At 32.8% G+C, this 17,896-nt stretch overlaps 1 protein-coding gene across 1 annotated transcript; it reads right to left on the bottom strand.

Annotated features, from left to right (window-relative positions):
- Positions 1 to 276: 276 nt before the first annotated feature.
- LOC132737168 (3-hydroxybutyryl-CoA dehydrogenase-like) lies at positions 277 to 12,549 on the bottom strand. Its single transcript, XM_060724419.1, has 8 exons — positions 12,428 to 12,549; positions 10,401 to 10,537; positions 9,147 to 9,252; positions 6,321 to 6,415; positions 5,180 to 5,276; positions 2,682 to 2,780; positions 1,779 to 1,898; positions 277 to 1,294 (listed from the first exon to the last, which is right to left on the bottom strand). The coding sequence occupies exons 1-8, from the start codon at positions 12,477 to 12,479 to the stop codon at positions 1,110 to 1,112; spliced, it is 891 nt and encodes a 296-aa protein (XP_060580402.1). The 5' UTR covers positions 12,480 to 12,549; the 3' UTR covers positions 277 to 1,109.
- Positions 12,550 to 17,896: the final 5,347 nt, after the last annotated feature.

Below are 17,896 nucleotides of genomic sequence, written 5' to 3'. Positions count from 1 at the left end.
TCCTTCAAATTCTTTATGATATTTTTTAATCAATCTTTACTAAAAACATTCTTAAACAATATTTAAAAGTACAACAAAAATGTTAAAAAAATAAATTAATATATATATATGTATATACATGTATCACAATATATAATTTGTAAAAACAAAAACAAAAAAAAACATGAATATGAACAAACTTCCTAGATAAAAAAAAATATATCAAAAAATTGAAATGAAAAATTTGAAGACAAGAAATCTTTCAAGTTGAACAACTATACTAGTGGAGGAAGACCACTAGTGACCCTCATCATGTATAAGGCACCTGGATAGAACCGCTGACCTGTATCTTAAACAGTCAAACATTTTGTGGTTAATTACATGGACCCATGTATAGAGGTATATTAAAGTACATGTATATTAAAAAATTGAAGCAAAAGCCACTTCTTTATGTATTTCAATAACAAACTTAATATAGCTATTGATTCAATCTAAAAATCAGTGGGACTGATTATAAAGATTTATAATTCTCTATATTTCAGAAAACAAAATGATTTCAAACACATTTTTTATAGGAAGAAGTAACAAACTATATTTGTATTCAACTTTCATCAGTCAGAGATATTAATATACAAATAGTTGCTTTGGATTCCTTCTATTCCGATCTTAATAAATGAAAAGGTTAGGCTGATTCCGCAATGAATATGTTTACAAACATTCAATATCAGGTTATATTTAGATATTACAAAATATGTAAAGGGAAGTTACTCATCCTAAATTTTCAAAAATGAGACTTGTATACAATCGTGTATAACTACAAAATATTAACTATAAAATATATAAAGGGAAGTTACTCTTCCTTTATTTAAATTTTCAAAAAAAGACACTTGTATACAATCATATGTACAAATGTATCTGTATAAAAAGTTTTCAAACACTTTTTTTTAATAAGACAGCATAAAATTTATGAGAAAGTTAATTTATAAATATATTTAAAAAATAGAACTTGTATCTTGTGTTACATACTACAAACAGTCAGACGAAATATTTTTCAATCTACTTTTCACATGAACAAAATTGTGAACTATTGCAAATGAAGCACAGTAATGTAACTGTCTATCTCTTTGCATTCATCCACTATAAACGCGTATAATTTCTATAATGTCTTTGCGGCAGATTGGACAACCATCACGTCTGTTGATCAGCATGGCGGCACACATGTAGCATGTGACCATGTGATGACACGGTCTCATCACACAGTCTCGAGCTTTATCCATACATATTGCACAATCTAAATCATTGTCTGATGTTGACACTGTAATGGTAAATACAACAGTAATATAGACACTGCAAATAACACTTGAGCCAATTGCCTGTACAGTGTAAAACCAAATGGCTTTGTAACATACATGATGTACATAAACTATATCTTTAATCATGTTTTTACTTAGATTAATAAATTTAATGCTGAAACTATATTCATGTTATAAGAGTTAAAAATTAGATAATAACATAAAATAAGAGTGGCAAGAATGACTGAGTGGTTGACATGTTAGACTTGTAATTTAAGCATCGCTAGCCGCGTGGGTTCAAACCCTGCCAGGGGCAAGCTATGATCGCTAGTGGCATGGGTTCAAACCCTGCCAGGGACGATCTAGGATTGCTTACAGCATGGGTTCAAACCCTGTCAGGGGCAAGCTGGGATCACTAGTTGCATGGGTTCAAACCCTGTCATGGGCAAGCTGTCATTAAATCACAAACAAAAACTTGACACTGATTTGTTAAACAACTGTAAATACCTCTATTATCTTGTACACCATGACTGGTTCCACCTTCTACACTTATCTGTCTCAAATTTGGTATTCCATGAACAAAAGTGGTACCCATTCCAGAACTAACTTTCATTTCCTCTTGTCTGGCTGAAAACAAATATCACAAACTGTCAGCAAACCATTCATAGAGCAAAAATGTTTTATTCTATGTTTTTTTTCTCTAATCTATAATGATTAATGAATGCAAAATCTGTAATATTTAATTTTCACTTTGATTTTCATTTAAGTAAGAGGAGGGTCTCTTGACACATAAAATTGAATAATACGTACAAATTGTGTGAAGAATTCTATTTTTAAGATTGGTTTATATGGTCATGAGACTTGTGTTGTAATCAACAAAGTAAAAAATTTACAGATCTTAATACTTTTACACTGGCTACCAGCACCGACTGAAACACACTGTGTGCTATCTTACAGATAATAGTTAATGCTGGTAACAGACCTATTCAAGTTTGAAAAATATTAACAAATTATAATTATATCTTTATTACTATTTTTTGAAATATTGTATAATTACATTCATTACAGCACCACAGAATGATGTCATTAAAAGCATGCCATTCATTTATAAATAATTATTTATAAATCGGACAGAATGACAATCACATAGTCACATAGAAAGTGTAAGATAACATTATCCATTACTGTTGTTAGCACTAGAAAATCTAGTCTCATATGTAACAAAGACATACAAATTTTTCCAATTGCCATTACGGCTGGCATTTTATATAATTTACAAATCGACTTTATTTCCATTTGCCATCACAGCAAATATTTTATATCAATAACAAAATGACTTTATATACAACTGCCATTGTGTCAAGTATTTTACATCAATTACAAATTGGCGTAACAAGAATGTTTTAATACCTTTTTTCCTATCGTCTCTTTGATCTTCTGTTAGTATAAGAGGTTCTGATCCAGAGCGAAAAAACAACGTTTTCCCCATCTTCTCTAACAAGTTCCTCACTACAATATAAAACATTCTCACTATAATATAAAACATTCCATCTAGAATATAAAATTAACAGTTTTAATGGGTTTTAGGGTATATACATGTATATATAGAAACAGGACTATAACAATTTGAATGGTCAGCCCGCATAGCTCAATCAGTTAGAGTGCCAGACTTGTAATCTCCAAATTGTGGGTTACATTCCTGGGCCGACCAACTTAAATTACTAATATCAGATTTTCGGATGAGACTTTAAATCGAGGTCCTGTGTATGAGTGCTTAAACACTTAGCAAGCTAAAGAACCAGGAAAAGCTTCTGGAAATGGGGCATCTGCCTGTGTCTGTATCTCGCAACACCCTTTAAAATCTAAAATGAATAATACTCTTACGGAGGACTCACCCAATGCCATCTGGGCAACCGGTGTCGAGTATAAATAAACTCACACACACTCACAATTTAAATGCTAGCAGTGATAATGACTCGATGTACAGTGTACAGCTAGGTTTGACTGCATTTATACTGGAAGACTCATCAGGCTACATGATTTATGGATATTAAAATCTAAAGTCTCACATAAACATTGTTTAATTCTTGTTAAATTCTTGATAAAATCATAATACAAATGTACATATTGTATAATATTATTTAATAGTTTGAAGTAAATGTCAATTCTGGACAGAAATTGTTATTATATTATACTCTTAGCTTTTAATAAGTTAATTGTACTCAATATTGTTATAATGGTGACCAATCAGTAATATCATATTGACGACATCATTGCCAACACAAATGTTGAAGTTATTTTTACATCAACCACTTGTTTCAGACGTAAAGTAGAATAATAAACAAAACAACAGGACATTGTCACAAACCAAGTTTTTCTAGCAATATTACATGTGTGTAAAAGGGCCATAATTCTGCAAAATATGATCAAATTATAGACATCCAACAATATATGCCAGGGTACTGGACAACAATCATTCTTAGTTAGTTTGACTGAAATCCCTTGAGAAATGTAGCAGGCATTGCACAGGAAAGTAAATGTTTGCCCCCACCCTTCCCCACCCCGCCACAAAAAAGCCAAAATATTTCAAGAAAGCCAAACTTGTGAAAAAAATGTACTTTTTTGTTGATTATAAAAGGTAAAGGTATTGTTTATTTTACTGTCACCCTTGCTAAAAGGGCCAGCTATTTCTGACTAATGAGACACATTTTGCTTGCATACCATTTACCCCCCAACTCCCACCATTATGCCAGGCAGATAGAAATCGGTAACCATTATAACAACCTCGCTGCTCATGAAGTGGCCATTTCGGAACGAGTCCAACGAGTAACATTCATCCTCCAATTAACGCTCCCTGTGGAGCTTGAACCTTTTACCTCCCCATCTGATTATATTTTATCTTGTTTCTACCTACAGTTGACTCTCGGTAACTCGAAATCCAAGGGACTGGGAATTTTACTTCGAGAGAAACGGAATTCGAGTAACGTGGAACTGCCGCCATTACGTTGACATTCATACATGTATATACATGTGCCTGATTAAATGTGCATTGTAGTAGGTTTGTTATTGTTGTTACAGGCAATACTGCAATATTTAACCGTTGAAATGACGGTAAATCACTTACAACTACTAATTATAAATGAACAAAAATATATCATTCAAAATTTAATACATGTATATTAATAGTGAAACATAAACACACAATTATATTTGATTCGATTGATCATCGTACGAAAATGAAAGTAGCAAATATCGTGAACCGGAAGTACAAATTAATGTATGCAAAATGACGGAACATTAATTATACAAATGTCATTTACGTTGATTATGATAACACACATCAATACCTAGGCTGTTATTTGACTAAAACCTGTCAGACTGGCTCGAGTCAACTTTCTTAAAGAAATGTAATTAAATTTTAATTTAGTTATCTAACTGTTAAAACCAATTAAGTGCTGAAACGGATTAAAGCCACTTATACGACGTGTTAATAATACGTGATGACCGGCAATTAAAAAATTACTATGAAAGGTGTAAATCACGAGTGACAACATCTCACCTTGATATCGCCAACCTTTGATCCGTCAGCTGTTTTCACACTTAGACTAATTGAGATGAAAATCTGTTGGGCTTTAATTGACGGGACCAAATTTTCTTTTCGACTAAACAGGAGTCTCGGTAAGTCAAAATTTGACCTAAGTGGAGTTAAAATACAATGATAAAGAAGGAAAATTGAAGGGACTTTAGAAATTCTTCGACTAACGCGGAATTTTGAGTAAAGCGATTTTGACTTATTGAGAGTCAACTGTATATGCAATTGAAATATTAAATCTGGAGGGATGCTACTTTAAAAATATCATATGCAGTTGAAATATTAAATATGGAGGCATGCGACTTTAATAATATACCTTTCTCAATCACCTGTCCTGAAGTGTAGTTGTTCGGTGTAATCTCTACTTCCGGTATGTAAAAGACTGGATAAAGGAACCGGAGACCTAAAGTCCGCTAAAATATATCAAGATCAAGAAATCAAAAAAAATATTGGGTTGTTTTGCTTGAACAAGATAAAAATACATCAACAAAATAAATCTCTTCAAAAACTAGATTATTGTATTAATGAAACAAATTCTTGTGATTAATGTAAATCAATCACTTATTTGTTAAGTAAAGTCAACAATTTTAGAAAATGATCGCTTAAAAGTACATGTATTACAGGATCTAGATTTTCTACATAAGCTATACTTACCTGTAATAAAAATAACCATATCATATAATATCTCAGCATAATGTATTGTAAATTGTAGGTTATATAACACTTTGCCAGGACACCTAAACACTTAACATAAAATAATTCTGCAATGAAACAATAACTGACCCAAATGTCATTTACATTCATTACCCCTCACTCTTTTTTTGTAATGTTAATTTCCCATAGGCCAATGAGAGTTATATTAAAAAATTTTACTATTGATTCAAGAGTATCATGTGACTGAAACATAGGTAACAGTATGAAAAATAATCTTTATATTGAAACAGTGTCCCAATTCAGTATTTCTTAGGGTGTAATAAAATAAATAAAACACAGGTTTGTGAGTAACAACAAAAATGTCATCCCTCGTAAAAATAATGTTATCCTTGGGTAACGCTCTGGGTAACAGTATTTTCATCAGGATGATATTTTTTCTGTTACACACAAACCTATGTGTTATTTATGTAATGTATTTACTTTGATATATTTATATAAGTAGCTGATATTTAATATCAGCTACATATATAAATATATCAAAGTATATGAGCCGCGACACGACAAAACCAACATAATGGGTTTGCGACCAGCATGGATCCAGACCAGCCTGCGCATCTGCGCAGTTTGATCAAGATCCATGCTGTTCGCTATCAGTTTCTTTACTTTTTATTGGGTCTGTAAGCGAACAGCATGGATCCTGATCAGACTGCGCGGATGCGCAGGCTGGTCTGGATCCATGCTGGTCACAATCGCACTATGTTGGTTCTGTCGTGACACGGCTCAAATCATAAACAAGGTCATACCTCTTTGTTTACTGTTCTCTCAACAATTTCTGTGACATTTAACCTCAGTGTATTTGTAGCAATTATTGTTCCTGGTTTGCAAAGATGTGACACTCCTGAAAAATACCAAAAAAATAACACTTGTTAACAGAAATCGATCAACATTGGCCCCTATTAATACACATGCAACTGTCTTGCACACATCTCTACAACTTATTTAGGTTATTGAACTGGTTAAATAAGTTAAACTAAGCATACTCAATATATTGAATACAACTAATTACTTAATTTAAACTGAAGAGAAAATCCACTACATAATAAAATCATTGTATTAATTATTACACTTTTATAAAAAATATCATTCAATTTTCAAAACAGTTTTTTTCTTTAATATATCTTACTAATCAGGTCCTTTCAAACATTCTTGTCATTCAAAATTATGTTTTTTAATAAACAAAATTTGATCTCTATCAGTTCTTCTCTTAAAGTGGATTGGTCTATAATGAACACAATTTCCAAGTATTTCAAATATTGATAACAACAATAAACAAGAGGGCCATGATGGCCCTGAGGTCGCTCACCTGTATATAGGCCCCCCACCCCCGGGCCAATTTTTACCCAAGGGCTTTTATTTGTTTATTTGAACAGACTTGGTAGACACCCATAAGAAGATGTTTCATGCTAAACATCTAAGTTCTAGCTCATTGGCTTTTTTAAAAGAAGATTTTTAAATTTTTTACTATACACATATAGTTAAAAACAATGTCACCCCTGGGGCAGGGCCAGTTTTGACCCCCAGGCGTTTATTTTTACAAACTTTGTAGATATTTACTTAAAGATGTTTTATGCTTAATATCTAAACTCTAGCTATTTGGGTTTTTCCAAAGAAGATTTTTAAGTTTTTGCTATACACATATAAGGAAAATCAATGACCCCCCCCCCCCCCGGGCGGGGCCAGTTTTGACCCCAGGGCTTTTATTTGAACATACTTGGTAGACACCCATTAGAACATGTTTCATGCTAAATATCTTAGCTCTAGCTCTTTGAGTTCTTTAAAAGAAGATTTTTTAAGTTTTTACTATATGCAAATAGGGAAAATCAATGACCCCCGGGGCGGGGCCAATTTTGACCCCAGAGCTTTTATTTGAACAAACTTGGTAGACACTCATTAGAAGATGTTTCATGCTAAATATCTGAGCTCTAGCTCTTTGGATTCTTTAAAAGAAGATTTTTTAAGTTTTTACTATATGCATATAGGGAAAATCTATGACCCCCTGGGGCAGGGTCAATTTTGACCCCAGGGCTTTTATTTGAACAAACTTGGTAGACATTCATTAGAAGATGTTTCATGCCAAATATCTAAGCTCTAGCTCTTATGGTTCTTTAAAAGAAGATTTTTTAAGTTTTTACCATATGCATATAGGGAAAATCAATGACCCCCGGGGCGGGGCCAATTTTGACCCCAGGGCTTTAATTTGAACAAACTTGGTAGACACTCACTAGAAGATGTTTCATGCTTAATATCTTAGCTCTAGCTCTTTGGGTTCTTTAAAAGAAATTTTTTTAAGTTTTTACTATATGCATATAGGGAAAATCTATGACCCCCTGGAGCGGGGTCAATTTTGACCCCAGGGCTTTTATTTGAACAAACTTGGTAGACATTCACTAGAAGATGTTTCATGCCAAATATCTAAGCTCTAGCTCTTATGGTTCTTTAAAAGAAGATTTTTTAAGTTTTTACTATATGCATATAGGGAAAATCAATGACCCCCGGGGCGGGGCCAATTTTGACCCCAGGGCTTTAATTTGAACAAACTTGGTAGACACTCACTAGAAGATGTTTCATGCTTAATATCTTAGCTCTAGCTCTTTGGGTTCTTTAAAAGAAGATTTTTAAAGTTTTTACTATATGCATATTGGGAAAATCAATTACCCCCTGGGTCGGGGCCAATTTTGACCCCAGGGCTTTTATTTGAACAAACTTGGTAGACATTCATTAGAAGATGTTTCATGCCAAATATCTAAGCTCTAGCTCTTACGGTTCTTTAAAAGAAGATTTTTTAAGTTTTTACTATATGCATATAGGGAAAATCAATGACCCCCAGGGGCGGGGCCAATTTTGACCCCAGGGCTTTTATTTGAACAAACTTGGTAGACACTCACTAGAAGATGTTTCATGCCAAATATCTAAGCTCTAGCTCTTATGGTTTTTTAAAAGAAGATATTTAAAGTTTTTTCTTTTGGTTGCCATGGCAACCAGAGTTCTGCATGGAATTAAATTCTTTGAACAATGTTTAAAGGTGACCACCAAAGGAACATTCCTGTGAAGTTTGGATGAAATTGGCTGAGTGGTTTATGAGGAGATGTCATTTAAAGCAAAAGTTTACGGACGGACGGACGGACGACGGACGGACGACGGACGGACGCCGGACGAAAAGCGATCACAAAAGCTCACCCTGTCACTTTGTGACAGGTGAGCTAAAAACAATAAATCAGTGTCTATAAATAATGCTTGAGAAAAAAGGTGTTGATAAAGTTATGAGTGATTTAAAACAAACATTTTTATGATGAAAAATAATATTTTTTTTATAACATTTCATTATCTGCTATATGAATATTTATAATATAAGATCATGTATCCTTACTTGCGTACAACATACATATTCTTCCGTGGTTTGTTTGTCTGATACTAAACACTATCAACGTAATTATTTATTGCATTGCAGACCTTTCAATAAAGACCAATTCACTTTAAAGTAACATAACTTTTAAAATCAAATACTGGTAGTGGTCGATACTTAATATCAGTTCAATAGCTCTTGAAATTTTATCTTTTAAAGCACAAACTTTCAAATAGATCCTTCTTCATTTCCAAATCTTCTGGTATACATTCAAACACAAAGTCAGCATCACATACTGTCTCTTCCAGCCGACTCAAACACAAAACTTGACCCTGAAAATGTATACAATTTGTCACCTTAGTGCAATAACTGGTTAACTCTTATTAAATTTAGAAAGACTTTACTTGTTGACTGCACCAAGGTGTCTGTCATCATAAAATGTTAATAGTTTCATATCTTTATCATTGCATATTGCAAGTTCTAACCCTTGCAAAAATTAATGTTGCAAAATATCTTAAATGGACTTGTCCATCTTTCAATCTGGACCAAAACATTCACCATTTTTAGGGAAAATTTCAAAATATACATTGACTGAATAGCGAACAGTGTTGACCATGATCAGACCTCACTGGTCACATTGGTACAGTCTGTTGTGCCAGCAGGGCAAGAGAAAATGTTGCACAAAACACATGCCAAAACATGGCAGTTAAACAACTGTGATCACAAAAGCTAAAAATTGATGGAACATTGATTGGCATGCCAATATAAGACAAAACTACCGTTATCTCACTAGATTAAACCCTAAACATACCAATGTGCACAATTTTAGTTTGTAAGTTTTTAACAATATAAGCATACTCAGGGCTTTTTTACCTTATATAATGGGGGCCTATAAAAGGCCCTGTCACAATCCAAAATTTCACTTATTTTCACAAAACAGAAATCACAATTCCTTGCAGATTACGCAAATTATCAAACTTTAATTTTAGATAATAGATACTAGATTGTTTTTGTTTTACTTTATAAATCCAATAGGATACTGGATAAATGTATAGAAACTCATTTTGACCAATTTGAATCAGTGAGTTAAAATATTTAAAGCAATCTTCCCTTTAATTTGTTCAAAATTACTTTTTCACAATTGTTCTATTTACCACACTATTTTTTCACAAAATGACCAGGCCCAGGCTCCTTCATAATTTTGGCAAGAAAAGCCCTGATAATAACAAATACTTTGACATTTTGACAGCAACTTTTGAAAATATCTTCTGTTACATGTACATAAAATGTACCTCTTGTTGCTGAAAAATCAATATTGAACTTTAAGACGATAAATTATATGGAAGCGTTCAGTAACAATTTAAGATTAGTTGTAACTAGCACCAAATAATCACAGAGACCACTGGGGCTGGTGAAATTAAAGCTCATATCACAAAAATCTGCTAAAGAATTCATTCCAATTAAGAGAAAATATACTAACTATGAAGTTTTTGTTAAGCAAAATGCCATCTTGTCTTAATTGGTGCTTATCTTCTTCCATTCGTTGAAAAACTGTATTTAAAGAGTCCAAATGATTGGAATATATTTTCACTCTATGTCCATGATAAGCTAATTCACCTGAAATATAAATAGTCTAAACCTTAAACCTGTTGACTTTGTGGATTCTAGGCTTTTCTTACTTCTATAGCATGGACTGTTTAAATGCGGCTTCAACACAGAAAAATTCTTTAAAATCATGCTGTTTTCACCAAAAAATTGACTTTACATCAAGTTTTTGCTACCTCTTTTGCAAATATACTGTATATATTTTCTCCCAAAATAAAGGGCAGGGTTACTTCCCCAACCTGTGAAAAAAAAGCCCATGGATTTGCCTTACTTTGAACATTTCAATATATCAAAGTACAAAAACATCTGCTACTAACAGTATGATTCACTTTGGGTTGGGTAGTCCAAAATATTAGAAAACCATTTCACTTTCAGTTTATTATTCTTTATCTGTATAAATATATAGTTCATTGCTTTTCCAGCACGGTCATGTGTCCCAACTGCGGCAGCTGATAGAACAACTGCATTTCTGCTACTAAACTGATACAAGTGTAGACAAATTTAGGATACATTTGTATTAGTTAACTGTTAAGCAACTACATTTACTATTAAAATGTTTATCAAATTATTTGTTTATGTATTTGATTAAAACTACTATACATTTTACTAACACTTTTGTCTACAAATATATCCCGCCTCTACAATCAAACATAAATCACAATTTAAAATTTTTTGACAATTACAGACAATTCACCCCTCAGCCACTTCATCCCAAGCCATTTTTGCAGACACTTCAACCCTTTTGTAGTCCAATAAATCACACGTTACAGGCTTGTTATAGTTTATATCAGTCAAGCCAATGTCTAATAGTTATTGCTGATAAACGCATAGCATCATAAAAAATGAAAAAATGTCTATTGTCTTGCCTTATGCTTTTCTTTCAAAATCATGCTCAATCATCAACAAAAACTCTCAAACAATGTAGTTATTAATGTAAAATAAAATACAAACATCGATCTATTTTTGCCTATCGGCCATACTTATTAAGTAAAGTGCTTTACAGATTGATTCCAAATTTTTGAACAGAAAAATATATTCATATACGTTGGCAGTGCATGGGCAAATATTTCATTCAAAAATATTTTGTTTGAAATTTCTGACTCATTTAAATGCTTGCATTTGAATTCGCGGATTTTGTGACAGCCATTTGTTTATCGGCTGTATAAGGAATTTAATTAAATAAGAGGATTTAATCATGATTTTTCAGATGTGTCTGATGATGTGACAGTTTAATTATTTTGTTAAAAGTTACATGTATTTATTTTTCACTTTTGTTCATGAATAGGTCAAAATCAAAGTAATTATACGCTGATTTAAGTGATTTTTCGTTCCTCCTGATTTTCTTGCAGAACATGCAATGCGTTTTTGAGCAATTTCAATAATAATGACATTGCTTTGCCAAGAAGCAAAATTATCTCAAAGCGACGTCATTTTTTTTGGACTACCCTCTTTTGATGAAATCAAAACATACTAAAAACTACCAGAAGTAAAATATTTTATAAAAAATAACTTACAATCAAGAAATCAACAAATAAAAGGTGTATTTGTTATGGAAATATTTACTCCAGAACTAAAAAGGGTTTGAAATAATAAGGGTTGAGGGATGAACCGTCTTACTGATTTTGGGAGTGTGGTTCCAAATTATTAATTTATCCATGTGTTTGAAGTTTTTTTCTTTCGTTCAGATTTATTTTAATGATATCGAACTTAATGGTTACATGCAAATATGTCTATTGTATTTCTTTGGCCTATGCAATTGGAAACAACGGCAAAAGAAGTGGAGAACTCCTACCAAAATGGATCGCGAAAACACATTACTAATTAAATATTTAGCTAATTGACGAGACTAAAGAAGAATTTATCTAGAAATCATAACAATATCAAAATTGTCTGTTTATTTACCTGCTATTTTGGTACCCAACAGTCCACTTCCCAAAACTGCAACCTTAACCATTGCTTAAAATATCAAAATTATGGGTTTGTTTATGTTTGCAATCTCTAAAAAAAAATGTGAGTTGTCGTTCTTGGTTCTCAAATAGGTTGTATATTACTAATTTTTGTCTCTTAGGCTTTATACCTCTAATAATCTCATGTTAATTATATGCATTGTATACACACCTGTCTCTCAAATATCGACAGTAAGACCGGTGTACACAATGAATTATATGAGAACGACAAATAAGGATTTAGCATAGAAATTTCAAATATTCCATCGTTTTGAAGTTCAAGCTTCATGTACAACCTCCTACATGACATAAAAAAAATGAAATCTGATAACATAACATAGACATTAACTTTGAAAATTTAATTAGTTGGTTTTCTTGTTGTTCTTGTTCTGTCGTGTGTGTTTTCTTGTTCTTTTTTTGGGTGGGGGGGGGGGTGGGGTGGGGGTGGGGTGGAGTTTTTAACACATTTTTTGGTAATACATCTGTCATCGGTGGTCAGTAGCAAACCAGAAAATGTCAATTTCACTTTAAATGAGGAACCATGCAATAATTCAACATTATTTCTGACTCAGTGGTGATATGACTCAATGTATCAAATATCACTTGCCACGGAAAAAAAATCGACTGGCCCGAGGATCGAACCAGTGACCCCTGCATTACAATTCCGACTGCATGGTCTCTCTATACAGCTTAAGCAGACTAAATATGTAAGGAGCCCCATTAAGAAATACAAGCAGTGTTTGTAGTTGAAGGCAAGTAGGTTTATAACAAATGGAAGGGAGATATTCTAAAAACTGTCTTTTTCTTGTGATTAAAATGACACATGTTTATCAAAATATTATATTAGGTCGAAATTTTTGAACTTAGAACATATTGAAACGTATCTGTTGATCTGTAAACATGCCGTATCTCTCCCTTATTAATACTGCTTGTACACGTACTTTCAAACATTCCACTTTAAAATGTGTTCTTTTAGTAACAATGCATTATGTTAAGCTGAACGACGAGAGCAATTTTAGTGCTCAAGTTAAAGTGTACTTTTGTGATTCGCTAATGTCCTTCATCCGGCGTCATTCACATTATCGAATGTAAAATGACTTTTGTGTTAATATACTTTGTGGCTGATATTCTTTAAAATGAATTGCTGTAATATATATACCATGTGTGACATTCAATCACCAGAAAACCATGCTGTTACAGTAATACCCCACGTTTTATAGGAGCAATGCATTTTGTACAGGTTGTGTAACATATAAGGAGATATGTAGTCTGGCATGGGTTTAGTGTTATACAATGCAGTTTAAGCAACTCCAATTCCTGAAATGATGCACGAAGCGGCTTTTGAGACCTTCCTGCAACCGAAAAGATGGAAAGTCACAACATGACCGTTAAAGTGTCAATTTGACTGAAAATCCGACTAGTAACTCCAGTGAAATACAATTATAATACAAAATGCAGCAAAATGCATTTATAGTCAGAATATAGAGAATTTGTAATGGTACCAAAACGTTGTTCTGTGTTGCATTACGATATTGGCCATTATAATGGTACAGTGATGTTGCAGTGAAACGTCAGTGCTATGTTTCTACAATACTACTAAGATATAATAAAAACTTATTGTTGCAACTGTTGTTTTCACAACCTTTGAAATAAAAGAAACTTAAAATTGAAACCAAAATGCAATGTGGATAATAAATTACATCTCAAAATTTATAAAGAAAGTTATTTTTAAATTATAAAGTTTCAATTACAATGTAATTAAAAACCCTTCTAAAATGAAACACATGTGAATTCTTAAGATTCTTAACATCAGAATAATAAATTCCAAACAAATCTTGAATAACAAAAAATATGTCACAGACTACATGTGTAAATAGCTCTATCGTCCATTTATCAGAACCACACCTAACGCTCTCAAGTACAAGTTATTTTACAATCCTTTGTTACTACAGCACCTCGTTTAAAAAGAATTGAATAAAAGTGAAATCCTGATATTCCTAACCAGCTGTTATATGAGCTGCGTCACGACAGAACCAACATAATGGGTTTGCGACCAGCATGGATCCAGACCAGCCTGCGCATCCGCGCAGTCTGATCAGGATCCATGCTGTTCGCTATCGGTTTCTATACTGGTTATAGAGTTTGTAAGCGAACAGCATGGATCCTGATCAGACTGCGAGGATGCGCAGGCTGGTCTGGATCCATGCTGGTCGCAAACCCATAATGTTGGTTTTGTCATGACACGGCTCATATATTGATTTTTGTTATTAAATTGTAATAATTGCAGCAATATTTTTTTTTTTCATTTTAGAAAATGCTTCATGTGCGCTGTTTTATGTTGGCTTTTTGTTTCCGCAAGATCGTTGTTTTGTTTAAGAAATACGTACAAGCAGTAGCTGAAAGCAGGCAGGTTTATTACAAATAAAATGGAGATATTCTGAAAACTACTTTTGCAATTAAAATGACATATGTTTATCAAAATGTTATAAATTTCTTATTCACGTTTGAAGTTTTAGAAGCAGGAATGAATACATAAGAACATATTGAAACGCTCCTTTTCATCTGAAATAAACCTACCTATTGCATTTAAGCTGACGACTGCAGCTACCTAATGTCCTTGATCCGGCATCATCCACATAATCGAATTTCGAAAATGACTTTTGTGTTTTCATACTTGTCCTGTGGTTTATTCGAGAATACTTTCAAGAAATGTAATTGTTCCCTGTGCTGTAAATGTAACATTTAAATGAAAAGATATACATGTATTACTATATATCATACACTTTTACTTCCATAACTATACGCGCTTCCGCAAATTAAATCGCACGCGCATGGTTTTTGTCACAATAAGACACAAAATTTAGACATGAAAGAAGGCCTTTTTTATTTTAAGGCAGTGGTAGGCGAAGGTCAATGTAAACTTTCAATTTGACAAAGTGACCAAGTTCATATCATGATATTTAAGAGTTGCGATTCTTGTAGCAATTGCTTTTCATTTATTGAGTGTGTTAATTTGATACTGCATTCACTATTGTACAGTATTTCTAAGTCTTACAGAAAATCGTAATTCCAGTCACATGCTTTTTGCTGTAATATCTTTTTTTCTGCCGCAGCTCCGTCTCCTTGTAAGCTATCAACTATCTAACAATAGCCTAAGAGCCAATTAAGGGCCATTTAATCATTTTTTTTTTGTCCAAATCTGAAATTTAGACCAGAGCAAGTACAAAGTCTCTCCTCTACAAAAATCCAAATCTTACAAAATTTTTGCTTTCACAACGCCTCAGAATCCAAGATGGCGTCCAATATGGCCGCAGATTTTATGCATATGGTTAATTTTACAGCAAAGATCATACCGTTTTCGATAAAAAGGTGTTCAAACATTTCAGAAATAATCAGATTATAATTAAATAACAATGAAATATATAGCTTTTCAGGTTTTTGTCTTAAAATTTTCAAAATGTCAAAGAAAAATACCTATTTTTGAGTCTATATACTTGCTCTGGTGTAAGTTTCAGATTTGGACACAAATTTTAATTAAAGGGGGCCTTGACTCTTAGGCTACAAATTCATGCCCGATTTTTCTGACAACACACCGGCAGTAACAAAGTTTTCAGAAGAACTCTTCGACATTTGAAAAAAAAAAGGTAGCCGGGGCTTTATGTTTGCATCTTTCCATATATTTATAATTAGATAATTAAGTGTGGCAAGAAGGAAGATCATAAATGAGCAGGTCAAAATTTCAACAATGTCTGCTTGATAATCATTACATTGATTTTATATAAAATATACGAATATGACATTTGAGCCGCGTCACGACAAAACCAACATAATGGGTTTGCGACCAGCATGGATCCAGCCCAACCTGCGCATCCACAAAACCAACATAATCGGTTTGCGTCCAGCATGGATCCAGATCCATGCTGGTCGCAAACCCATTATGTTGGTTTTGTCGTGACGCGATTCAAATTTTATATTTTCAAACGTACCTGCTGCTGTCAGAAATATCATTATGAAGGTGGTCAACTACCATCTCAATAGCAAACCACGCCCTTAAAATAATGAAACCACTGATACTAAATTATAAATAGGTTAATATAACATGATGACATTGTTTAATAATAGCGGAATGTTTTTATGTGTCATTATCTTAAAAATGTGTAAGGTCATTGTAGAAATGTATAAACGGAATCATTAGGAGCGACTTAAGCGATTTCCGTTTCCGACCAACCAAGTTTATAACCTGCATGTAGTAATCAATAAATTTTAGATTTCTGTCATCACTGCAACAATCTGCCATCACTAGCGCAGGTAATACGGTGTGGTCAGCACTGCAGCAATCTGCCATCACTTACGCAGGTAATACAGGGTGGTATACCACAATTGCATGTAAACTGGCCAGTGACGTCTCTGTAATGGAGACTGAATTAATTACTTTTACTTTCCGGGTATTAAACAGTAATAAAGAAAAAATGTGTTAATCATTCTTTTTATACTTCAAAGAATATGACATACTAAAATATAATGTTATCTTATATTAAATCGAGATATTCAAACGAAGTTGTCATCACGTATTTATATGGCATATTTCTTTATTAAAAAGAATTAATCATGAAGATCGATTAGAAAGAATTGGATCAGGCTTTTTCTATTTGAAAGACCCTGATTAGATGTTCAATTTTATTTACACAATTTCCTATCAATTAGAAGGACTATATTAAATGCCAATTGTCCATTTGGCGTGATACCAGAGAAACATTGACAATTTTCACATAATAAGTTTTAAGGTCAGCTTAACTTTTAAAAGCTTAACTTATATAAAACATTTTATAAGTCAAATAAACTATCGACAATGACGACGACGACGATGAAGATGATGAAATGATGATGATGATCATGACGATGATGATCATGACGACGACAATGATTATGATGATTATGATGATTAGGATGATGATGATGACTTTATGATTTGTAAATGCGTTACAATAATGCGTTTTTTGTTTTAAAACCATATAAAGTGTCTACTTTCACTGCCTTGTGTGTCACAGTTGGTGACTTATTGTAAATTGGTCTCTTACCGTCTGGGTCTATATAACTACATGTTATTTTGCTTCAGGAGAATTAAACGTAGAAAAATCAAGATCTTGACCGGGCTTAATTATTTGTGATAAAATTAATGTATTTGTCCGATCACAAATCATCTTAGTTATGCCTGTAGAAGTATTTAAAGATTTACGTACACTCAGTTGCAAAAGAAAGTGTGCATTAGGTTACTTGGAAATTCTGTATACATACATGAGTAAGATACATGTAGTGGCAAATTTGAAATGAAAATTTGCAGGGATGTATTGACCATACAATGGTTTAATTTATATTTAAAGTTGATAATTATCAGAAGTTTTGTTTCGTGAAAAAAGTTAAAGTG

Source organism: Ruditapes philippinarum, unplaced genomic scaffold, assembly GCF_026571515.1.
Source record: "Ruditapes philippinarum isolate M1 unplaced genomic scaffold, ASM2657151v2 ctg4703_1_1_1_1, whole genome shotgun sequence".
NCBI classification, from domain to species: domain Eukaryota; kingdom Metazoa; phylum Mollusca; class Bivalvia; order Venerida; family Veneridae; genus Ruditapes; species Ruditapes philippinarum.
Note: the sequence above shows the minus strand (reverse complement) of the source record. Positions and strands in the feature narration are given on the sequence as shown.

Coding starts and splice junctions, on each gene's coding strand:
- LOC132737168 (XM_060724419.1), bottom strand. CDS start 12,479: ATGGTTAAGGTTGCAGTTTTGGGAAGTGGACTGTTGGGTACCAAAATA. Junction 2,781..5,179: donor AGGACAGGTGATTGAGAAAG/GTATATTATTAA, acceptor TTTATATTGTAG/TGAGGAACTTGTTAGAGAAG. Junction 1,899..2,681: donor AAGAGACGATAGGAAAAAAG/GTATTAAAACAT, acceptor ATTTGTTTTCAG/CCAGACAAGAGGAAATGAAA.